The sequence below is a fragment of the Neolamprologus multifasciatus genome, chromosome 14 (assembly GCF_963576455.1).
Source record: "Neolamprologus multifasciatus chromosome 14, fNeoMul1.2, whole genome shotgun sequence".
Lineage (NCBI taxonomy): Eukaryota > Metazoa > Chordata > Actinopteri > Cichliformes > Cichlidae > Neolamprologus > Neolamprologus multifasciatus.
In genome coordinates this window covers 3,339,596-3,357,784 of record NC_140452.1, presented here as the reverse complement: position 1 = coordinate 3,357,784, position 18,189 = coordinate 3,339,596, and the positions used below count along the sequence as shown (strand labels likewise).

At 40.9% G+C, this 18,189-nt stretch overlaps 1 protein-coding gene across 2 annotated transcripts in view; it reads left to right on the top strand.

Moving 5' to 3' along the window:
* Positions 1 to 18,189, top strand: part of LOC146503262 (leucine-rich repeat and fibronectin type III domain-containing protein 1-like protein) — a 359,063-nt gene that overhangs the window by 276,483 nt on the left and 64,391 nt on the right. For both annotated transcript variants that reach the window (XM_085130612.1, XM_085130613.1), the window contains 4 exons: positions 3,309 to 3,576; positions 7,061 to 7,261; positions 10,023 to 10,189; positions 14,425 to 14,665. In XM_085130612.1, the coding sequence (XP_084986738.1) occupies positions 3,322 to 3,576; positions 7,061 to 7,261; positions 10,023 to 10,189; positions 14,425 to 14,665 (864 nt within the window). In that variant the 5' untranslated portion in view covers positions 3,309 to 3,321. The remainder of the gene's footprint in view (positions 1 to 3,308; positions 3,577 to 7,060; positions 7,262 to 10,022; positions 10,190 to 14,424; positions 14,666 to 18,189) is intronic.

Genomic DNA, 18,189 nt, shown 5'->3' with positions numbered 1-18,189 from the left:
GAGCACCAGTGCTCTCCTGAGACCCAACATCTTACGGCACCTAAAAAACCTGCAAAAGTGCGAAACAGTGTATATTAACGAGGAGCAAACAGTAGAGATAATTGGTCACCTCTGCCTCACACCAACAGTGCTCTATGTTTAATGTGTCCAGCACATATATGCGCATTTCCCCCTTCCTGATTTATTTTTACATACTTAAATATTTTAGATCTCCCAAATAATTCTAAAGTTAGACAAAGATGACCCGAGTAAATATAAAATGCATTTAGCTTTTACTTGAATGATTCATTTATTACAAAGAGCTCCTCAGACCCGTCTGCCACTGTGTGGAAAATGTGCGGTCAAGTTTTTCTGATAATCGGCGATGAGCCTTTTCATGTCGCAGTGGAGGAATTTTGATTGACTCTTAGTTGCAAACTTGTTTTAATTCATCCACATTGGATGGTTTTCAGTCAGTTTAAAGCCTAAAGTTTAAAAAAAATCAATCGGATTTAAGTCCAAACTTTGACTAAGCCACACCAAAATACCAATTTGTATTTTTGACCCATTCAGAGGTGGACTCACTGGTCCTGACGATATTTGTCACGCTTACATTTTTTATCCAAAAATCAGGAAAAGAGGGCAAATGCTTTTTCACAGCTCATCCTCCCTCCCAGGCATCAATCACTGCTGTGCTCTAAACGCCAACAACCAACCACAAGGTGCTACTTGGCATCTGCGCCGGGAGTTCAGAATCCAGGGTAAATGTTAATGTTGTTAACGTGTGTTTTAACAAAAATAATCATATTTTGCTGACCCAAACACGTGGACCATTCCTTCTCGGTGTCCAATATTCCCTCAGCCAGCGTTCTCATGCCCTAGCGATGAGAACAGGTTGCATATGTATGGGTGACCATTTGAATTCAATTATTTTTTTTGTTGGACTGTCCTCCATCAAAGATCAAAACCATTTTAAAACTGCAAATTACAAAAGCACCCAGCCAAAAAAGGGAAGCGCATTTCTATTCTGATTAAACACATTTGATTCAGCGCATCATGCATCTCTACCCATATGGAAAAGAAATAGTAAAAACATATATGATTTACTCATGAAAGTGGCCACTTTCTCATTACTTTCATATATTTTTTTAGTAAGTATACAAAACATACAAGTTTCATTATATAATTTTTCAAGGGATCTTATATGTGTTTTCACTCTTGTATGCTTTTCATACAAGTTTCATACAAGACAGATAAAAACTTTATAAGATTTATATCTTTTCCATATGGGTATGCTCTCTCTCTCCAACACATTCTCACTCCCAAAGCGTAACATTTTAGGCTAGGTGACAAATCGTCAACATATTCCGTTTTCGGCTACCCACCACGTTCCTAAATGACGACCTCGGAAAAATGAGGAAATATGAGAACCGTATGGACTCAATCTACACATGTTCGCTCTTTTTCTTCAAATCGCTTAGAAACACGCTATTTAACATCATTAAAGTCCTGGTTAAGATCAGGAAAAAGGTTATGGTTAGGGCTAGGGATAAGGTTAGGTTTAGGGCTGGAATACAGGGCTGGAACGTCTATTACCGCGGGATTTCGGCCATAACCCGCCGCGTACCATAAGAACGCCGAAGGTCTCCTTTTGCGTTCCTCAGGAACACCGCGGGACGTGACAAAACGTCGGCATGTTACGCCTCTCACACATACATTTACATTTATTATAATTTGGTCGTCACTGACAACTTGCAGGAAACTCTGTGATAGTTAAACCTGAAACAAACTTCCAAGCCATGCTCCTCTTTGAGCTTCATTTTTCATGCATGCTCTTCATATGCACGTATTGTTAATGTACATCTCGGACATGGGATGCATCTCCATAAAGATCTGCATGTATGTGGTTCGAGGAGGCACATGCTTATACCGTCACGCTGTGTTTGCTGCTTCCAGGTCTCTCCTTTTAAAGACATTTTGATATCAGCAGGACGTCCTGGTCAATGAATGAAACCCTTCTGTTGGATGAGTCACAGATGAAACGACATATGAAACTTTTTCGTTTACCCCGAGCCTAGCTAAACGTCTTTGAGATTCTCATTCACGTGACAAATTTGCGAGCGCCAGTCGGCGCTCATTATTGTTCGAACGCTTGAATTGCCATCGCGTGCACACTCCTGAATTACCCATTGACATTTGGGTGTAGTCTCAGTTGGGTTTTGAATTCTCCTCATCATTTCCATTGAATTGATCTCATTCCATTACATCTCTCTCATTAGTTGCTCACATTTAACTGCGTATCCTGCACTCTACCATGTTACGAGGACACACACGCTTCCTCTTCTGTATTCTGTGCTGCAGGCTGAGGCACAGTTTGAATATTTCAGCACCGTAAATAAAAGAGCGCGTCTCTTTCCGCTGTTATTTGCAATCGACCTTCCTCCAGTCGCTCGGCATCTAGCTCAGAAGAACTTTTCAGAGTGTGCGCACATGCGGGAGTCTGCACGCATGCATGAATGAGCGTGTGCGTTGTCATGATTTTCCTTTGCGTGTGTCATTCCCGCTTTTGTGTGTTTCCCTTTTCTCTTCGTATGAATTTATTCAGGGCTCCGCCGAGTTGAACTTACAAACATACAGAGAAATCAATATGAATGTAAATGTATTCCTTTATTGCCGTGGCTGGGGAACTTGGTTTGGTCTCATTTTCATGCACAAAAACATCTCTGAAATTTATGAAGTGAGGCAGACAACTGCACACTGTGCAATTTGTGTTCTTTAATGTTCTCTTTAGATTGCAATCATAAGAGTGCGCTGAGGTTAATTGGTCGTATGCGTGCTGTTTACTTTCACTTTCCCAGGACAACTTACTCAGCGAAAAAAAAGGGAAAGTGCTGCAATAACGTGCTCTTAAATTCTTTCATTTACCTCACCGTCTCTGATTCCCCATCTATCTCTTGTCTCCTCTCCCCTTTGATATAAACTTTTCTTTTCTTGAAACATTTTGAGGAAAAAGATGCATAAAAGAAATATTGCTTTGTTGTTGTACACGGCCGAAAAAACAGCAGAAAAGAAGAAAAGCAGCGTGTTTTCTGCAGTGATGATTTATAGAGTCATCCTGCAGTGTTTGACTGTCTTTGCTGAATAACCAACCCTTTAAATCAAACCAAGGAGCGCCGATTTGGATCAAGTGCAGTTTTTTTCTTAATTTGATGCTCCGTGCGAGCTCTGGAAGTCATGTCCGTCCCCTGCTGGGTGTTTTTAAAGTCCAGTTTGATACTTGAGTGTGTGCTGCTGCATGAACTGACGTGTTCCTAATTTCTCTGTTGCAGCAGGAGAGCAGCCATGGATATCATCTCCTCGCTGGTCTGCCCTCTCCTCTTCATCCTCCTGTCCTCCCTCCCCTCCTGCTCCTCGTCCATGCTGTGTCCGAAGCGGTGCACGTGCCAGAATCTGCTGCCGTCCTACACGGTGCTTTGCGCCAAGACGGGCCTCCTCTTCGTTCCGCCCAACATTGACCGCCAGACGGCTGAGCTCAGGCTGATGGACAACTTCATTACGACGCTGAGGCACCGTGACTTCGCCAACATGACCAGTCTGGTCAGAGCTCACCTTTTTAACACCTTCACGTTCGTGTTTGTACTGTAGCTTCCTTCTGCCAAGCAGGCTCCACCTGGGCCGCTCCTGCCAGGAAACTCTTTTTTTTAAATGTTTTAGCTTTGCATGAAAAAGATCACAGCGACCAAGTTATTCTAAACATTTATGTTCCTGATGCCCCACATATTAATTATATTTACTCAACCGTGCTCTGTACTTATTAGCTTATTTTTGTTTACATGAATTACATTTTTTTGCACACTGAGCCAAAAGACTTCATCAGAGATGAATCAGTGCCCATTATTACTTCAGTTATATTGCAGCAACAGTTCAGATTCATGCAAGATGTTATAGGTTATTAATGTTATGCTTGAATTTATTGGGAAAAGTTCAATTCAATTCAATTTTATTTATATAGCGCCAAATCACAACAAAAGTCACCTCAAGGCGCTTCATAGATACAAAGAAAACCCAACAATCATATGACCCCCTATGAGCAGCACTTTGGCGACAGTGGGAAGGAAAAACTCCCTTTTAACAGGAAGAAACCTCCAGCAGAACCAGGCTCAGGGAGGGGCGGGGCCATCTGCTGTGATTGGTTGGGGTGAGAGAAGGAAGACAGGATAAAAGACATGCTGTGGAAGAGAGACAGAGGTTAATAACAGATATGATTCAACACAGAGAGGTCTGTTAACACATAGTGAGTGAGAAAGGTGACTGGAAAGGAAAAACTCAATGCATCATGGGAATCCCCCGGCAGCCTACGTCTATTGCAGCATAACTAAGGGAGGATTCAGGGTCACCTGGTCCAGCCCTAACTATATGCTTTAGCAAAAAGGAAAGTTTGAAGCCTAATCTTAAAAGTAGAGATAGTGTCTGTCTCCTGAATCCAAACTGGAAGCTGGTTCCACAGAAGAGGGGCCTGAAAACTGAAGGCTCTGCCTCCCATTCTACTTTTAAATACTCTAGGAACAACAAGTAGGCCTGCAGAGCGAGAGCGAAGTGCTCTAATAGGGTAATATGGTACTACAAGGTCATTAAGATAAGATGGGGCCTGATTATTTAAGACCTTGTAGTAATCCTGTACTTCAGCATCTCCCGGCCAGCTTGACTGGATCGCTGCAGATGAACATCAGCAGTCATTCTTAAGTTAAACTGCAGAGTTTTGATAAAACAGCTTTGATCAACTGGAGGAAGGTCAAGTCTCAGTCACGCAGTGACATTACAATAAAGTGTTAATCATGGAACATTTTCCACATTGAACAGGTTCCAGGGTTTTACAGAGAGTGCCCGGCAGAAAGCGTGTCAGAAACATCTTTGTGGTCATGTGACCTTGTTTGATGCCATGAAATCTTGAAATCACTTTTTGCTAATGAACTTCTGAAACGGTAACAGAGTAACTATCCCCACCTGATACTGCAGCCATCCTCCTTTTGAGGAGTTGATGATTGACCTGCGTTGGCCTGTAATTATTTGTTGTCACGGCCCATTATGTCAATTCACCTTCATGTCGTGTGCTCCTCTCTGAGTATATGTGGTGAAACTGAGAGCATAGGAGACAAAGTAATGCATGAGTAGAGAACAAGTGGCGACCTGTTCCAGGGCTGAAAAGTGAGCACGATCTGATATCCTCATGTTGGTGTTGTTCCCAGGTCATCATACGTTGCAAGTGACCAATCAGAATGTTGTGATGTCATACTTTTGCGACTTCGGGAAAAACCAGCGTAAAACAAAAAACTGTACTTAAGCTGCGAGAAACCACCTTTGTCCGCCGATCAACGGACCCTGACCCTTTAATAAACGCTAAGCAGAATTGATATTGTCCTTGCAACATTGGAATTTCATAAATGCACGAATGGGTTGGTGCGCAAAAGAATAACGTCACAATAATGTGATTGGTCACTTGCAATGTTGAACCTGGAACAACATTTTCATGATGATCTGGGAACAACACCAACACGACGATATCAGATCATCCGAAAAGTGAAGCCAGTGCAGAAATGCCAAAAACTGTAGTTCCTCTAATGGCCTCTTGAGGCAAGCTCCAAAAGTGAGTCAGTCCATAAACTCCCATGTTAAGACGTGAAATGAACACGTTTACATTGAAACGCATCATTACTGCAAAATGAAGTAAATACTTTAATTTAATCATCATCCTTGTGTCTCTGTAATGTTGCCGTAGCAGAAATGAAACAGGGTGAATGATGTTTTACATAAAGATGCTCACCCAAAAAGCCTGCAAGTCCAGACCCAACAAACAAAGAGCGACAGACCAGAGTGATACTTAAATGCACGTTTTCTAACACTATCTAGAACAGGGTTTTGTCACGCAGTTAGATCATATGTATACTAATATTTTTATTTATGATATTTGCATCTTTGTAAAACCGTCGGTCAAAAACTCGACTCATCGTGCAGCATCCTATGGCAGAAATGCAGAAATTCAGGACACCTCTATTTGAAGTACATTTACCTGACAGAACCAGTACAGAAAGAGTAAATTGCCTCACTGGAGCTCAAAATAAACTCGGAAATAAACCGTGCATCACAGATTAATGGTGTGATAGCATCTGAGGAGGGTTTGCAAGCATTCATCAGTCAGAGTAAAGAAAACTCTGAATGTGAAAGTAAGAAATGAGGCAACATGTCATGTTTATTCCACAGAGAGCTCAGAAAACATTAGGAACATCTGCCCCTTACAGCATAACACGTTGACTGAGGTGACATTTCTGATATCTTAATGGATTTCACTAATTAATCCCGCCGTAATCACAGTAATGGGGGCGACGAGGCTTCACTGCACGCAGCTCAAGAAGAAAACCACCAACATCGCAATATTTACGCACCAAATAGACACACTTGTCACAGCTGGAGGCTTCCTTAGTGTGTGAAAAATAACTTTTCTCTCTAGTGTGAGCACAACAGCGTGGAAGATGTTTGCTCACACACAAGGAAACGTGGGAAATGAGGCTCTAATCGTTCGGTGATGAGCGTGACGGAGCGCCTGTGATCGAGGCTCATTTCCACAGCAGATTCCAAATGTGTGGGGGCTGATTGACCTTTTCTTGGGTGTATATTTTTGCATCTTTGCACTCATATTTTGTGTGCAGTGGAGGTATTAAGCAGACTGTAATTCCTGACCTCAGCAGCGAGCTTTTTAATGATAGCTTTAAGTATAAATGGATACCAAACTCATTCATTGACTCTCACGTTAATTACTAGTATCATCCATGAAAAAATGTGGAAGGTTAAATACAAGTTTAATCTCCACAGACCCGCGAGTTCAACCTGCTCAAACTAAACATTATATCTTAAGTGGTGACTCATAAGCTATCCCTTACCTCCCTACGCAGAAATATGCCAAAGTGAACCTTATTAGATTGCTTTTATCCATTTTGCACCATTTTTGAGTTGGCAACAAACATGTTGGTGTTTTACATGAAAATGGGTCATTTAATGTGGATCTTGTGTTTTCCTGTATGCCCAGATCCACCTGACACTAAGTCGAAACACCATCAGCCAGATCAGGCCGTACACCTTTGCTGATCTCCAGGACCTCCACGCCCTCCACCTGGATGCCAACCGCCTCACCTTGCTGGACGACTCTCACTTCCAGGGCCTGGTGAACCTGAGGCACCTCATCCTGGCCAACAACCAGCTGCACAGTATATCAGAGGGAGCCTTTCAGGTACTAAAGCATAGCTGAACATCCAATGTATATTTTTAAATATGTAAAAATATTTTAACTCTTATTAAACCAGTAAAGAAACTCTGGAGAACGGAAATCTCCATCTTGATCGTGTCCTCAAAGACACATGAAGAAAAACTTTTTGTTTAATTTAATTTCGTATCAGAAATTGGGCCATAATCTAGACACATAAATAAAACTACAGGGACAAAAATGTCCATTTAACCTCGGACATTAAGTAGCTTTAAAATTATGATTTCAATTTAAAAAATAATCCTACAAATTAAGCTCTGCTTCTCAATACGCAAAACCATTTCACAGTGTAATTAGGAACTTACTCTGAAAATGAACTAAAATCACTCACATAAAGGATGCAAAACTCTTAGAAGTGTTCAAATTGCTCTTTCTGCTGCCACCAGCTCCTCTGGGTAAGCCCGAATTACACTAACAAAGTGTTTTAAATCCAACGAATTTTAATCGGTGCTTTTAACATTCGTTATCAACCAAGCGTTCACACAAAGAGCCGTTTCCCAAGATCGTGAGTGGAAAAGTTATTGCAAAGTCATTAATGAAAAGTTTCAGCGCTGAGGGTCAAGTGTTGTGTGAGAGCGAGACAACGTTTTTGGCTCTAACTCGAAAGTCCAGCAGAAGCAGCCAGCCCTGCCTGCCCGCCTCACTCTGCCGCCCAGCTGGACGCCTTTTTAATAACCCGGTCCTAGAATAAACCGTGTCCCCCGTCTTGATGATGCTGTCCTTTCTCTGCTCATTAAAGGACTAAAAGTGTCCCCTCAGGACTGGCTCGCAGACCTCTGCAGACATTTCATGGAGATAAACTAGAGTGGCGTGAACTCTGACCTCACTAATGGATTGGACTGTCTGAACTTTAGTCCGAACCTCACTGCTCCGCTCTCACTCGTTGTAGCAGAAAGTGTCTCATTTTACACATGGCATTGACCTTCTCCTCCCCCTTCCTACTTCGTGTCGCTCTCACTTTCAAGATTTTATTATCTAAGAACAAGTGCTGTTTCTCCAACTAAATCATAATAATAACTAAAAGTTGATTTTACTAAAAGTCCCTTTAGATCCAGCACTCAGAGTCAATTTCCACTAAATGTAGTTTAAAACAAGTTTTTTAAAACATCCTGCACACAGCACACAAAAAACATATTTTTTTGTCCATATGCATAAAAATATCAACACACTGCACTTGACAAGACTTCAGTGTATATTTTGTTTGCAGCTGTCCAATCACAGTCAGTCACTGCCAAGTAATATGCATGAAGAACATCTTCTTCTTTAAGTCTAATATACATTCTCTAAGGAAGAGACTCCAACATAGATAAATATAATGTATCAACACAATACACTAACCTTGATCTAGTCAAAGGAGCTTGCAAAGAAAAGCGTCTGGACTTCTTTAAGTTACTTGAAGATGGACAAAAGGACCCCCTGATGATCCTCTAATCGCCTGAGCCAAGGTGTGATTAGAGGATATATATAGGTTTATATCTGGGACTCTCCACCATTTGACCTTAGAACTGAAGAAGCTTCTCGGATGAGAGGTGAAACGTCTTCAAGTAACTTAAAGAAGTCCAGACGCTTTTCTTTGCAAGCTCCTTTGACTACGAGGACCTGGATGACTGAGAACCTTCACAGACATATAACCTTGATCTACTCTCCCTTATTTTCTGTCATATAAACAAGTATAGAATTTCACAATGGCAGATAGCCAAACTTTATAACTGGTGATACTGTGAGCCTAACACTGAAGGAAGCAAACACAAATCAGTGAAATGGGAACACAAGACAAATATCATCTTCATTTGTAAGCTATTCGTTAGCATGCTGAACGTGGCTGAGATCGTCGTCTACTGGCTTTGGGGCGTGATGGTAGGAAACTCCAGTCCCCACTGTGAAAACCAGTTATTTCAAGCACCAATTCCCCACCATTAAACTGCACATAGACAGTTATTTTCAGCAGTTTGAACAAAATCAGTCATTTTCTTGAGAGACAAGTTGGGACTCGTGTCTTTGAACTTCTCTTCACGCCTCTTAAAGTTTCTTTCGTCAGTGAGAAATGAGATTCCCTTTGTTGAAAAAGCAATAAAGCATAGATTATTGTAATGAGAATCAAGGCGTTGTGACACTCAAACACTGTCCTGATTGTGTGAATTATGAGAGCAATTACAGCAGCAACAACACTTTAGCTGATCGCCAGGCTTTTATTGCGCTCCTTCAATCCGGCTTCATCTTCTTCTCCGTCTTTGTGTTTTTGCTCGTTGTCATGTGTGCTAACTCGTGACATTTCATCTATGTCCACATTATGAGAATTGTTTAGAGGCAATTAGAGAGAAGAGCCTGGTTCGGAGAGTACACCACTGACCGGAGTAACTGATTCCATTTTTTCTTTGTTTGGATTCAATTCCCAGAAAGATAATTCTGTCCATCTGGACGTTTCCTTCTTTCTGTTTCTAAATTTGTATCTTTTCTTATCGTACCAAAGATTTTCTTTGTACTTATTTCACCCACTTTTGTTGGAAATGGAAACTGTATTTTTTTCTGTTGGGCCTTCCTTCTTTTCTTCCCTTCATTTTCATCTCTTTTCCATTTTTTATCCTTCTTATTTATTATCTGTCTATTTACCCTTTAATGCTATACTTCAGCACTTGAAGATAAAGCAAAGTCATGCTTGTTTTTTTAAATTATACCACTTTGAGCCTTTAAAGTTACTGATAGCATCCTGCCTCTGTCGCCCTCACAGGACTTCCTGGAGACTCTGGAGGATTTGGACCTGAGCTACAACAACCTGGTGGAAATCCCCTGGGACACCATTGCTTTGCTCGTCAGTGTCAACACCCTCAGCCTGGACCACAACCTCATAGAGAGCGTCCCAGAGGGAATCTTCTCCAACCTGCACAAACTGGCCAGGTCAGGATCACATAACACTGCAGTGCTGCAGCCTGCCTGGGTTTGACTGGAAGTGGGAAAATGAAAGCTCCAGCTTTATTTAATTTAAACTGCCAAATACCATTCACCTGCACACAAATCAGTATCACAACAAAACGTGTAATGGACATGCAGAAGTTGCGTTCCCAGCAGGGGGAGATGATGTATTTAAAGCCACGAAGTCTCTAGTGACCAAGAAACGTATGCACATTTCAGGGTCCTTGGATTAATATGTCTATCCATGTAAATGAGTTAATAATGGCTGTTTAAACATATTCCAGTGATTATTTACATGTTGGCTTGAAGATCTTCCTCTTCTGTTTCTGCAACTTAATGCAACGTCTTCATGTGTGTGCATTTTGAATTTTGGAGAGGCAAAGCGTGTCTATTACACACATGGTCCACCTAATGCGTGTACTTACTTAATGACCAGTAGAAAGGCGAGGAGCTTCATGTTGCTTGTCAAGTTTGGAGAGTGTAGAAGATGATCCAAATGAAAAAGAATCTAAACCTTAAAAGCCTCACCAGTCCATCCATCCATCCATCCATCCATCCAGCCATCCATCCATCATCCATCCAGCCATCCATCATCCATCCATCCATCCATCCATCCATCCAGCCAGCCAGCCATCCATCCAGCCAGCCAGCCAGCCAGCCATCCAGCCATCCATCATCCATCCATCATCCATCATCCATCCATCCATCCATCCATCCATTCATCCATCATCCATCCATCATCCATCCAGCCATCCATCATCCATCCATCCATCCATCCATCCATTCATCCATCATCCATCCATCCATCCATTCATCCATCATCCATCCATCCATCTATCCATCCATTCAGCCATCCATCCAGCATCCATCCATCCATCCATCCATCCATCCATCCATTCATCTATCATCCATCCATCCATCCATCCATCATCCATCCATCCATCCATCCATCCATCCATTCATCCATCATCCATCCGTCCATCCATCATCCATTCATCCATCCGTCCATCCATCCGTCCATCCTCATGACAGAACAGTCTATATATAGCTGCTCAGACAGCCCTCATCCCACAGTCTCTCTTTAGCTCTTCTGGGGTATTCCGAGGCTTTCCCAAGCCAGCTTGCTTGCCCTATGTCTGCCCCAATGACACCGTCAGAAACCAGCTGGCAAAGACAGTGAAACATGCAGCAGCTGACGAACCCAATATGCTCTTAAGACATGAACATTTCTGGTTAAATATGCTTGAGATAGAAAGGAAGCATTATAACAACTGTGGAAAAAATTCATAGTATTAAAAAATTCGTTTCTAGGAAGATTATTTAAAGCTGCCATCATTCCAGTGACGGAAATATCTGAATGGATAAAGAATAAAAGGCTTATTAAAAGAGTTCCTTCCTTCCTGCCAGAATACACATTATATGCAGGAGTTTTTATTTGCACTGAGGCTTTAAAATTAAAATAAACCATGTAAAATTATGTTTTATTAATACATGCACACACACACACAACTCAGAGGGCTTTACATATTTATATATATATATATATGTCTTAATTCTTCTGAGTTTCTTTTACGATATGGTGGAACTAAAATCACACAGCAAATCCTTCAGTTTTGAAGCTAATTTGAATGGAAATTAAGCCTTTGAGTATCAGCTCGCTTTGGAGGAAAGCTGTTCAACAGCTCCATGCTCTGAACCTGAGAAATGCCCCCTATGACCAGGACTGTATTACACCTTCACCTGAGCAGCTACAGGTTCAGCATTTTGCCTGCAGGCACGTCAATATTGAACAATCGTAATTGTTGCAGCCCTCATTCAACGGGGATTCGACCTGGACTCCTTCTCTGCAGGGCAGACTTCTTCTCCATAAGCTGGTTACACACTGTTTAAATGTTTGCAGTGCTCTGTGCTCTCCAGTCCCAATCCAAACTGCAGAAAATCTTATAATTGACTGATAAATGCCAACATTGCATTAATGTAAATTCAGTCAAGAGGCACAAAATGCCATTTAAAGCTCATTAACAGTGATCACTCATTTATGTGTTAAAGGGAAAAAACAAACAGAAGATAAATAGTCTTTAAAACACAGCTGAAATTAATGTTTTTTGGGAAGAACGATACAATTCTTTAAAAAAAATTAATGAAACGTCTAAATGCTCTTGCATCATAGTCAAGCGTGTGATTCACCAGTGACAGCTCCCCAGTCAAAATGCTGTTTTTATGCTGAAGTTATGTGTGACGTAATTTCCCCCCAACTGGCAAAAAGTAGCATTTACAGCTAATTAGCTGAAATCAATTTTCATTTAAGTCCCTGATTGATGTTTTAAAGGCAACTATGGGTAAATATTCAAGCATTTTTTAAAGGTTCAATTAGATATTTCTGCCCTGCAGACACATTTTTTACTCAGTGTTTGTTGGTGCACAGGAGAACATTTGCCTCCACATATATTTTACACACACACACACTCACAAATAATACACCACGAGCTTGCTGCACATGAAATAACATAATTGAAATTTGTCAAGTGCAGATTGTGCGCTGCTGTCGCAGCTATTAACTTCTTGTTAAGTCATCGTTGTTGGTGAATATTTCTGCGGGGACCTTCTAGAGGGAAATACACTTTCCTGTATTTGTTGCTGACAGCAGTGAAAGCTTGACTCTCCTGCGTTATTACCAGGCCCAATGTTTTGCTGAGGAAAATTACTATTCAATCCTCAGAGACGACGAATGGTTGATGGAAAAGCCACCATGGAATATCTGTATGTTGTTAGGTCTCTTCCTTCTGATGCCGCTTTGTGATGCGGTCACAAGCTGTAATTTCAGATTTTCTACATGTTGTTTGGAACGTGTGAGAAGACTTCAACCGCCTTTGATGTCACTCGTGAGTCTGTGTGTTGGATCGGACAAAAATTGCGCACCATTTTTCTTACCATTTATTTTCTAGTGCTGGTACGGGTGTGGACTCGCATTTTTATAGTACTTTTCATACAAGTTAGACCATAAAGCACATTTAAGCATACACTGATTCTCTATGAGTAAGCATTTGGCAACAGTGGGGAGGAAAAACTCCCTTTTAACAGGAAGAAACCTCCAGAACTATCTCTATCGCACCTCACATTTGTCAGTGTCCTGCTCCACTCTCCCTTCATTCATGACCACTCATGAACAAACCCTGCGATACTTGAACTTCTCCACTTGGCCACTTTTCACCACCCAGACTACTCCACCATTTACTGTCTGAGAGCTGCAGCCTCTGATCCCTTCAGGGATCAACATCTTAACAGGATGGAGGGAATTATATCCTAAAGTGATTCTGAGAACTATGTTATTGGGGCGAGTTGCTCCTGTTAAGCTTTCCCAAAGCAAACTGGTTCAGGGTGAATGGTCAGACTAAATGTGATTCAGAAGTGAAAACAAAAACAAGGAATCACGTCACTCTGCATGTCGCAGGAGTCACAGGAATGGGGCCCCAGTATTCCTGTCTCCCACGAGAGCCACATAGGGGCATTTTCCTCCAGCACAGGCGAGGGCAGTCTCATCCAGGGGGGGTAAAGGAGCCCACTGGTGTATAACAGATACTGGCTCACCTCATCACATGACACTGGGTTTGGAGGCAGTCGTCTACATACAAGGGTTATTCTCTGTGTGTTTGAAGATTTACATGCTTTTTGAAATGATTGTGGCTTTTATTTTTTTATTTAACTGTAAGTGATTGAATCGGCCCGTTTCAGCCAGAGAGGGAAAAAAGACACATTTTTCTCAACTTTACAGACTTTTCTTTTATTTCTAAAATAAAATGTGTGGAAACACTGTTGAGATTAATAACCTTCTGCAGAAATGTGTGATTCTTTTAACTACAATCCAACAAGACAGGAGAGCAGAGCCGCTGGCTGACTGAGTGCAGCCGTGTTCAGCTCCCCTCCCCACACTTTCTCCCTCATCGTTGGCCTTTCTCTCTCCTCTTCCTTCCATCCCTCTATCTCACCTTTGGACATGTCCACCCACCTGATCGATGAACTACCCGTCTCCTCTCCTCCCACTTCATCCACAGATTTTCACCACATTTATAATAATTATTATTTTGTTTCTGAAGAGGTCCTCTGATCTGGATCATGGCATGGATCTTCTTCTAATCTCCAGAATGTTCAAAGCTTTCATTAAAACTGCCAGAAAAATAACTGAGATGGAAAAATATGACCTCTCTGTGTTGTGTCACCAGGCTTGACATGACCTCTAACAAGCTGAAGAAAATACCTCCAGACCCACTGTTCCTGCGGATCCCGGTTTACGCCAAGATGAAGGGCTCTCCTCTCACAGCGCTGGTGCTGAGTTTTGGCGGGAACCCTCTGCACTGTAACTGTGAGCTGGTTTGGCTTCGCAGGCTGACCAGAGAGGACGATCTGGAGACCTGCGCTTCACCTAAAGACCTGGCTGGCAAATACTTCTGGACCATACGAGAGGTTTGCTGAAGCTATTGTGTATTTTAAAACCTCATTTTGAAACCTTGTAAATTAACACACTATGATGTTGTTTGTTAACTAAAGCAAAAGCAACATAAAGCACTCTATTTTATTTAAAATTTTTAACAGTGTCTTAAGTCAAAGTAATTAAAACATAGGTCAGAAATGTAACATTTGCAATTTGCTAAACTTCTACGAGTGTCGATACATTTTTACCTTGATGTCAATCTTTTTGTTGCAGACTCCAGCTTTTTGGCTGTCACCAGCTTATTATAGCCACAGGTCTTATGAAGTGACCATAGCTAGGGATGGGTATCGTTTAGGTTTTATCCAATACCGGTGCCAAACCGGTACTTTTGAAACGGTGCCGGTGCTTAAACGGTGCTCAAACCGGTGCTTAAAGAATGGAAAACACAAAATTGGTCCAAAAACCTCTCATGTTCAGCTGTTTTTTTGTAAAAAGAAAACAATATTAGCCTTTTCTGCAGCTATAGGGCATATATGGTATCACTCTTGGCTGGAAGCAGCTTAAACAATGGAAAAAACACAAACTTTGTCCAAAAACCTCTTATGTTTAACTGTTTTCCACTTTTTCTTTGGTCATTTTAGCCTTTTTGTCCAGGGTGAAGGGAGTATCTGCCATCAAACAAGAAGACAGCCGCATGTAGCTATGATGATGTTTGCTAGTTCACCTTACATGCATTAATGTAATAACGTGGTTAGCCTACTCAACGTACATTACACACGAACAACATTAAGCTACTCACGCAGAGAAGAACGGCTGCTGCTGCATCATCATCCTCATCATTTCTGCTACACTGGCAGGGCTAGGGGCCAGGACTCTCCTCTTCGGGTTTTTGGGGGATGTTGCTAACTCCGGTCCGATAACAGGAACCACACCCGCAGTAGATGTGCTCGGTGTGAGGTCTCGCAGCAAGCTATCAAATACGGCGCATTTCTCAGCTTTAAAAAAAAACGCTATGCGTCGTCAGGTGTTTCATCAGATTTGAGGTGTTACCTCCTTTGACAGTATCACAGTATCAGCTTAAAGCACTTGTTGCAGCTGCTGAGTTTGCATCTTTTGCTGTGAAGTACAGACAGACTTTGACCGCTTCGCCTTGGGCATTTTTAAACTGTAGCTCTGCTCTAAAAGAACGTACGTACCTGGGCCCGCCTACTATCCTCGGAAACGTAAAATGATTGGCTAGAATCTAAAGTGTATCATTCCATACCAGTTGGTGGCGGTAATGCACCTTTCAGTTGTTTGCCAACCGCCAATACAAATGTAAGGAAGAAGAAAGTGTATCACAGCTCAGGAAAAAAAAGCACCGAAATGTGCGCTGCTTTTCGGTCTGGTCACTACCGTTTATGTCAGAACCGGTGCCATGATGGCACCGGATACCGGTACCCATCCCTAACCATAGCACAATAATAGTTTTAAAAAAAATCCAAATCTACTCACAGAGCTGTTATAAACGGTTAAGTTAATTAATTGGCAAGCATGTAAAGAAGATTTCTAAGACGGTCGAGGCTAATCTGAATTGTTTTAAGTTAATTCGGCACTATATACCCACTTCAGCAGCTCAGTTATTTATGCATTCTATGATATTTTCGCATTTTTCATATTGTATGACTGTTTGGACCCAAGCAGCACCATCTACACTTCAGCCTGTGGTATCCTTATATAACCAATCTTTAAAAATAATGGATAAAAAAATCAGTTCGGTGGCATCATTGTCACATTTTACAGAAATATAACTTACTTAGTTTTAAGAGTTTTAATCATTGGTGTTATCTTAAATTAGTTTTTAAATGTATAAATAGGATGGCCCCAGAGTGTCTCAATAGATACATTCAGAGACAAGACAGTAATTGTGTTACTAGGAGTAAGGTGAACGGCAACTGCAAGATATTATATCGCAGATCTACATTCGGTCAGCTTTTTCTATAAAGGCCTGCCATCTGTGGAACACACTTCCAACCGATATCAAACTGATTACAGACATTAGATCTTTTACATTGAAGGTTAAAGGGAAACCAAAGTTGTAGTCATTTTATCTGATGATTTTAATTTTATTTTAAATTATTGTCTATCAATTGTAATTGTATTTATGATGTAATTTGGTTTTATGAAAATGTATGTTTTATTGTAATATGTATTTATTTAGATTGTAAGCCCAACGAGGGACAATTGTTGAAAATTAGCAGTAGCTATAAACCTGTGCGGTACATCAGTCTTATGTCTTGCACTTGAACTATGTTAAACTGCACTGTCCCTTTTAGATAAATAAATTCAAATTCAAATTATAGAGACAAAACATTTTTATATTAGTATATTATTAGGCTCTAAACATTTCATGGCAGTGAGAGGAACTGCAGTGTTGGCATTACTTTTATGCCCTGAGGAGGTTTCTACTGTGTAAGAACAAACTCACTACTGTTGGTAATAGAGTCTCAATTATAAGAATGCATTTTTTTAATAACAGTCTGAAGTGTATACTCATGGAGGGCATACTTAATGAGCTCCACGTCACCATTACCCTTAATTCAAACCAAAAATATATATTTTTAAATATTAATTGCGTATTTCAGTGTTTTTGGTGCCTTGAACCATTAAACCACAGAGCAAAATGTGATTTTCTGCTGCTTTAACTGAAGCCCTCAGTGGAGACATAATCACGTTCTTTCTCAAGGACATATCAGCAGGCCAGACAGTTGGTGTCACAGCGGAGTGAACCTTCTGCTGTGTGTGTGGAGTCATGGAGTTAGGTCTGCAAAATTGCATTAGAAAGACTGAGTTTCATTATATTATATGGTAGAGGAAAAGTTGAGGCTTATGTTCTAGCAAAAACCCAGGATATGGTTTATTGAGCCACAGTGATCAAGCACAGGCCACGAGAGGCAAAACTAAAACAGATGGATCCCAATATTTGGTTTTTATCCATGTACATGTATTATTATTGGTTTATTTAACAGAGGCACCGCACATTAAATAAACATTACAGCGACTGCGGCGACAAAGCTATTTTTCATCCCTGGAGAGTCCCTGGAGACTTGTTACAAAGGCAAACCAATGCAATAGAACAAAAGCTTGTTTTTTAAATAAAATATAAACAGGCAGAAAAGTAACAGTGCCTACATAACATCAGAAATCTTTCTACTTTTACAATGAACACATCTCTGTCATTTAGTATGTTTGCAGTCCCGATCATTTTCCCAACAAAGTAAGCTTTCTCTTGTTAGCCTTGTTATATTTAACACTGTGATATGTTAGAAAACTGCTTTAGCTCACTGCAGCACGCACACTTTCTCCTGAAAGTAAAACTGTAAAAAGAATCACTATTTAAGCAAGCATATGAGCTGTGCCATTATCATCACCGACGTATTTATTATTGCACATTTATATACTTCTGCTACTTTTCACAGTAAATCATAAAAGAGAAATGCTGAGCTGAATCATCCTTCTAAAATCAAGCATACTTTATATATATAGATATTAGGAGTGCAACAATACTCGTATTGAT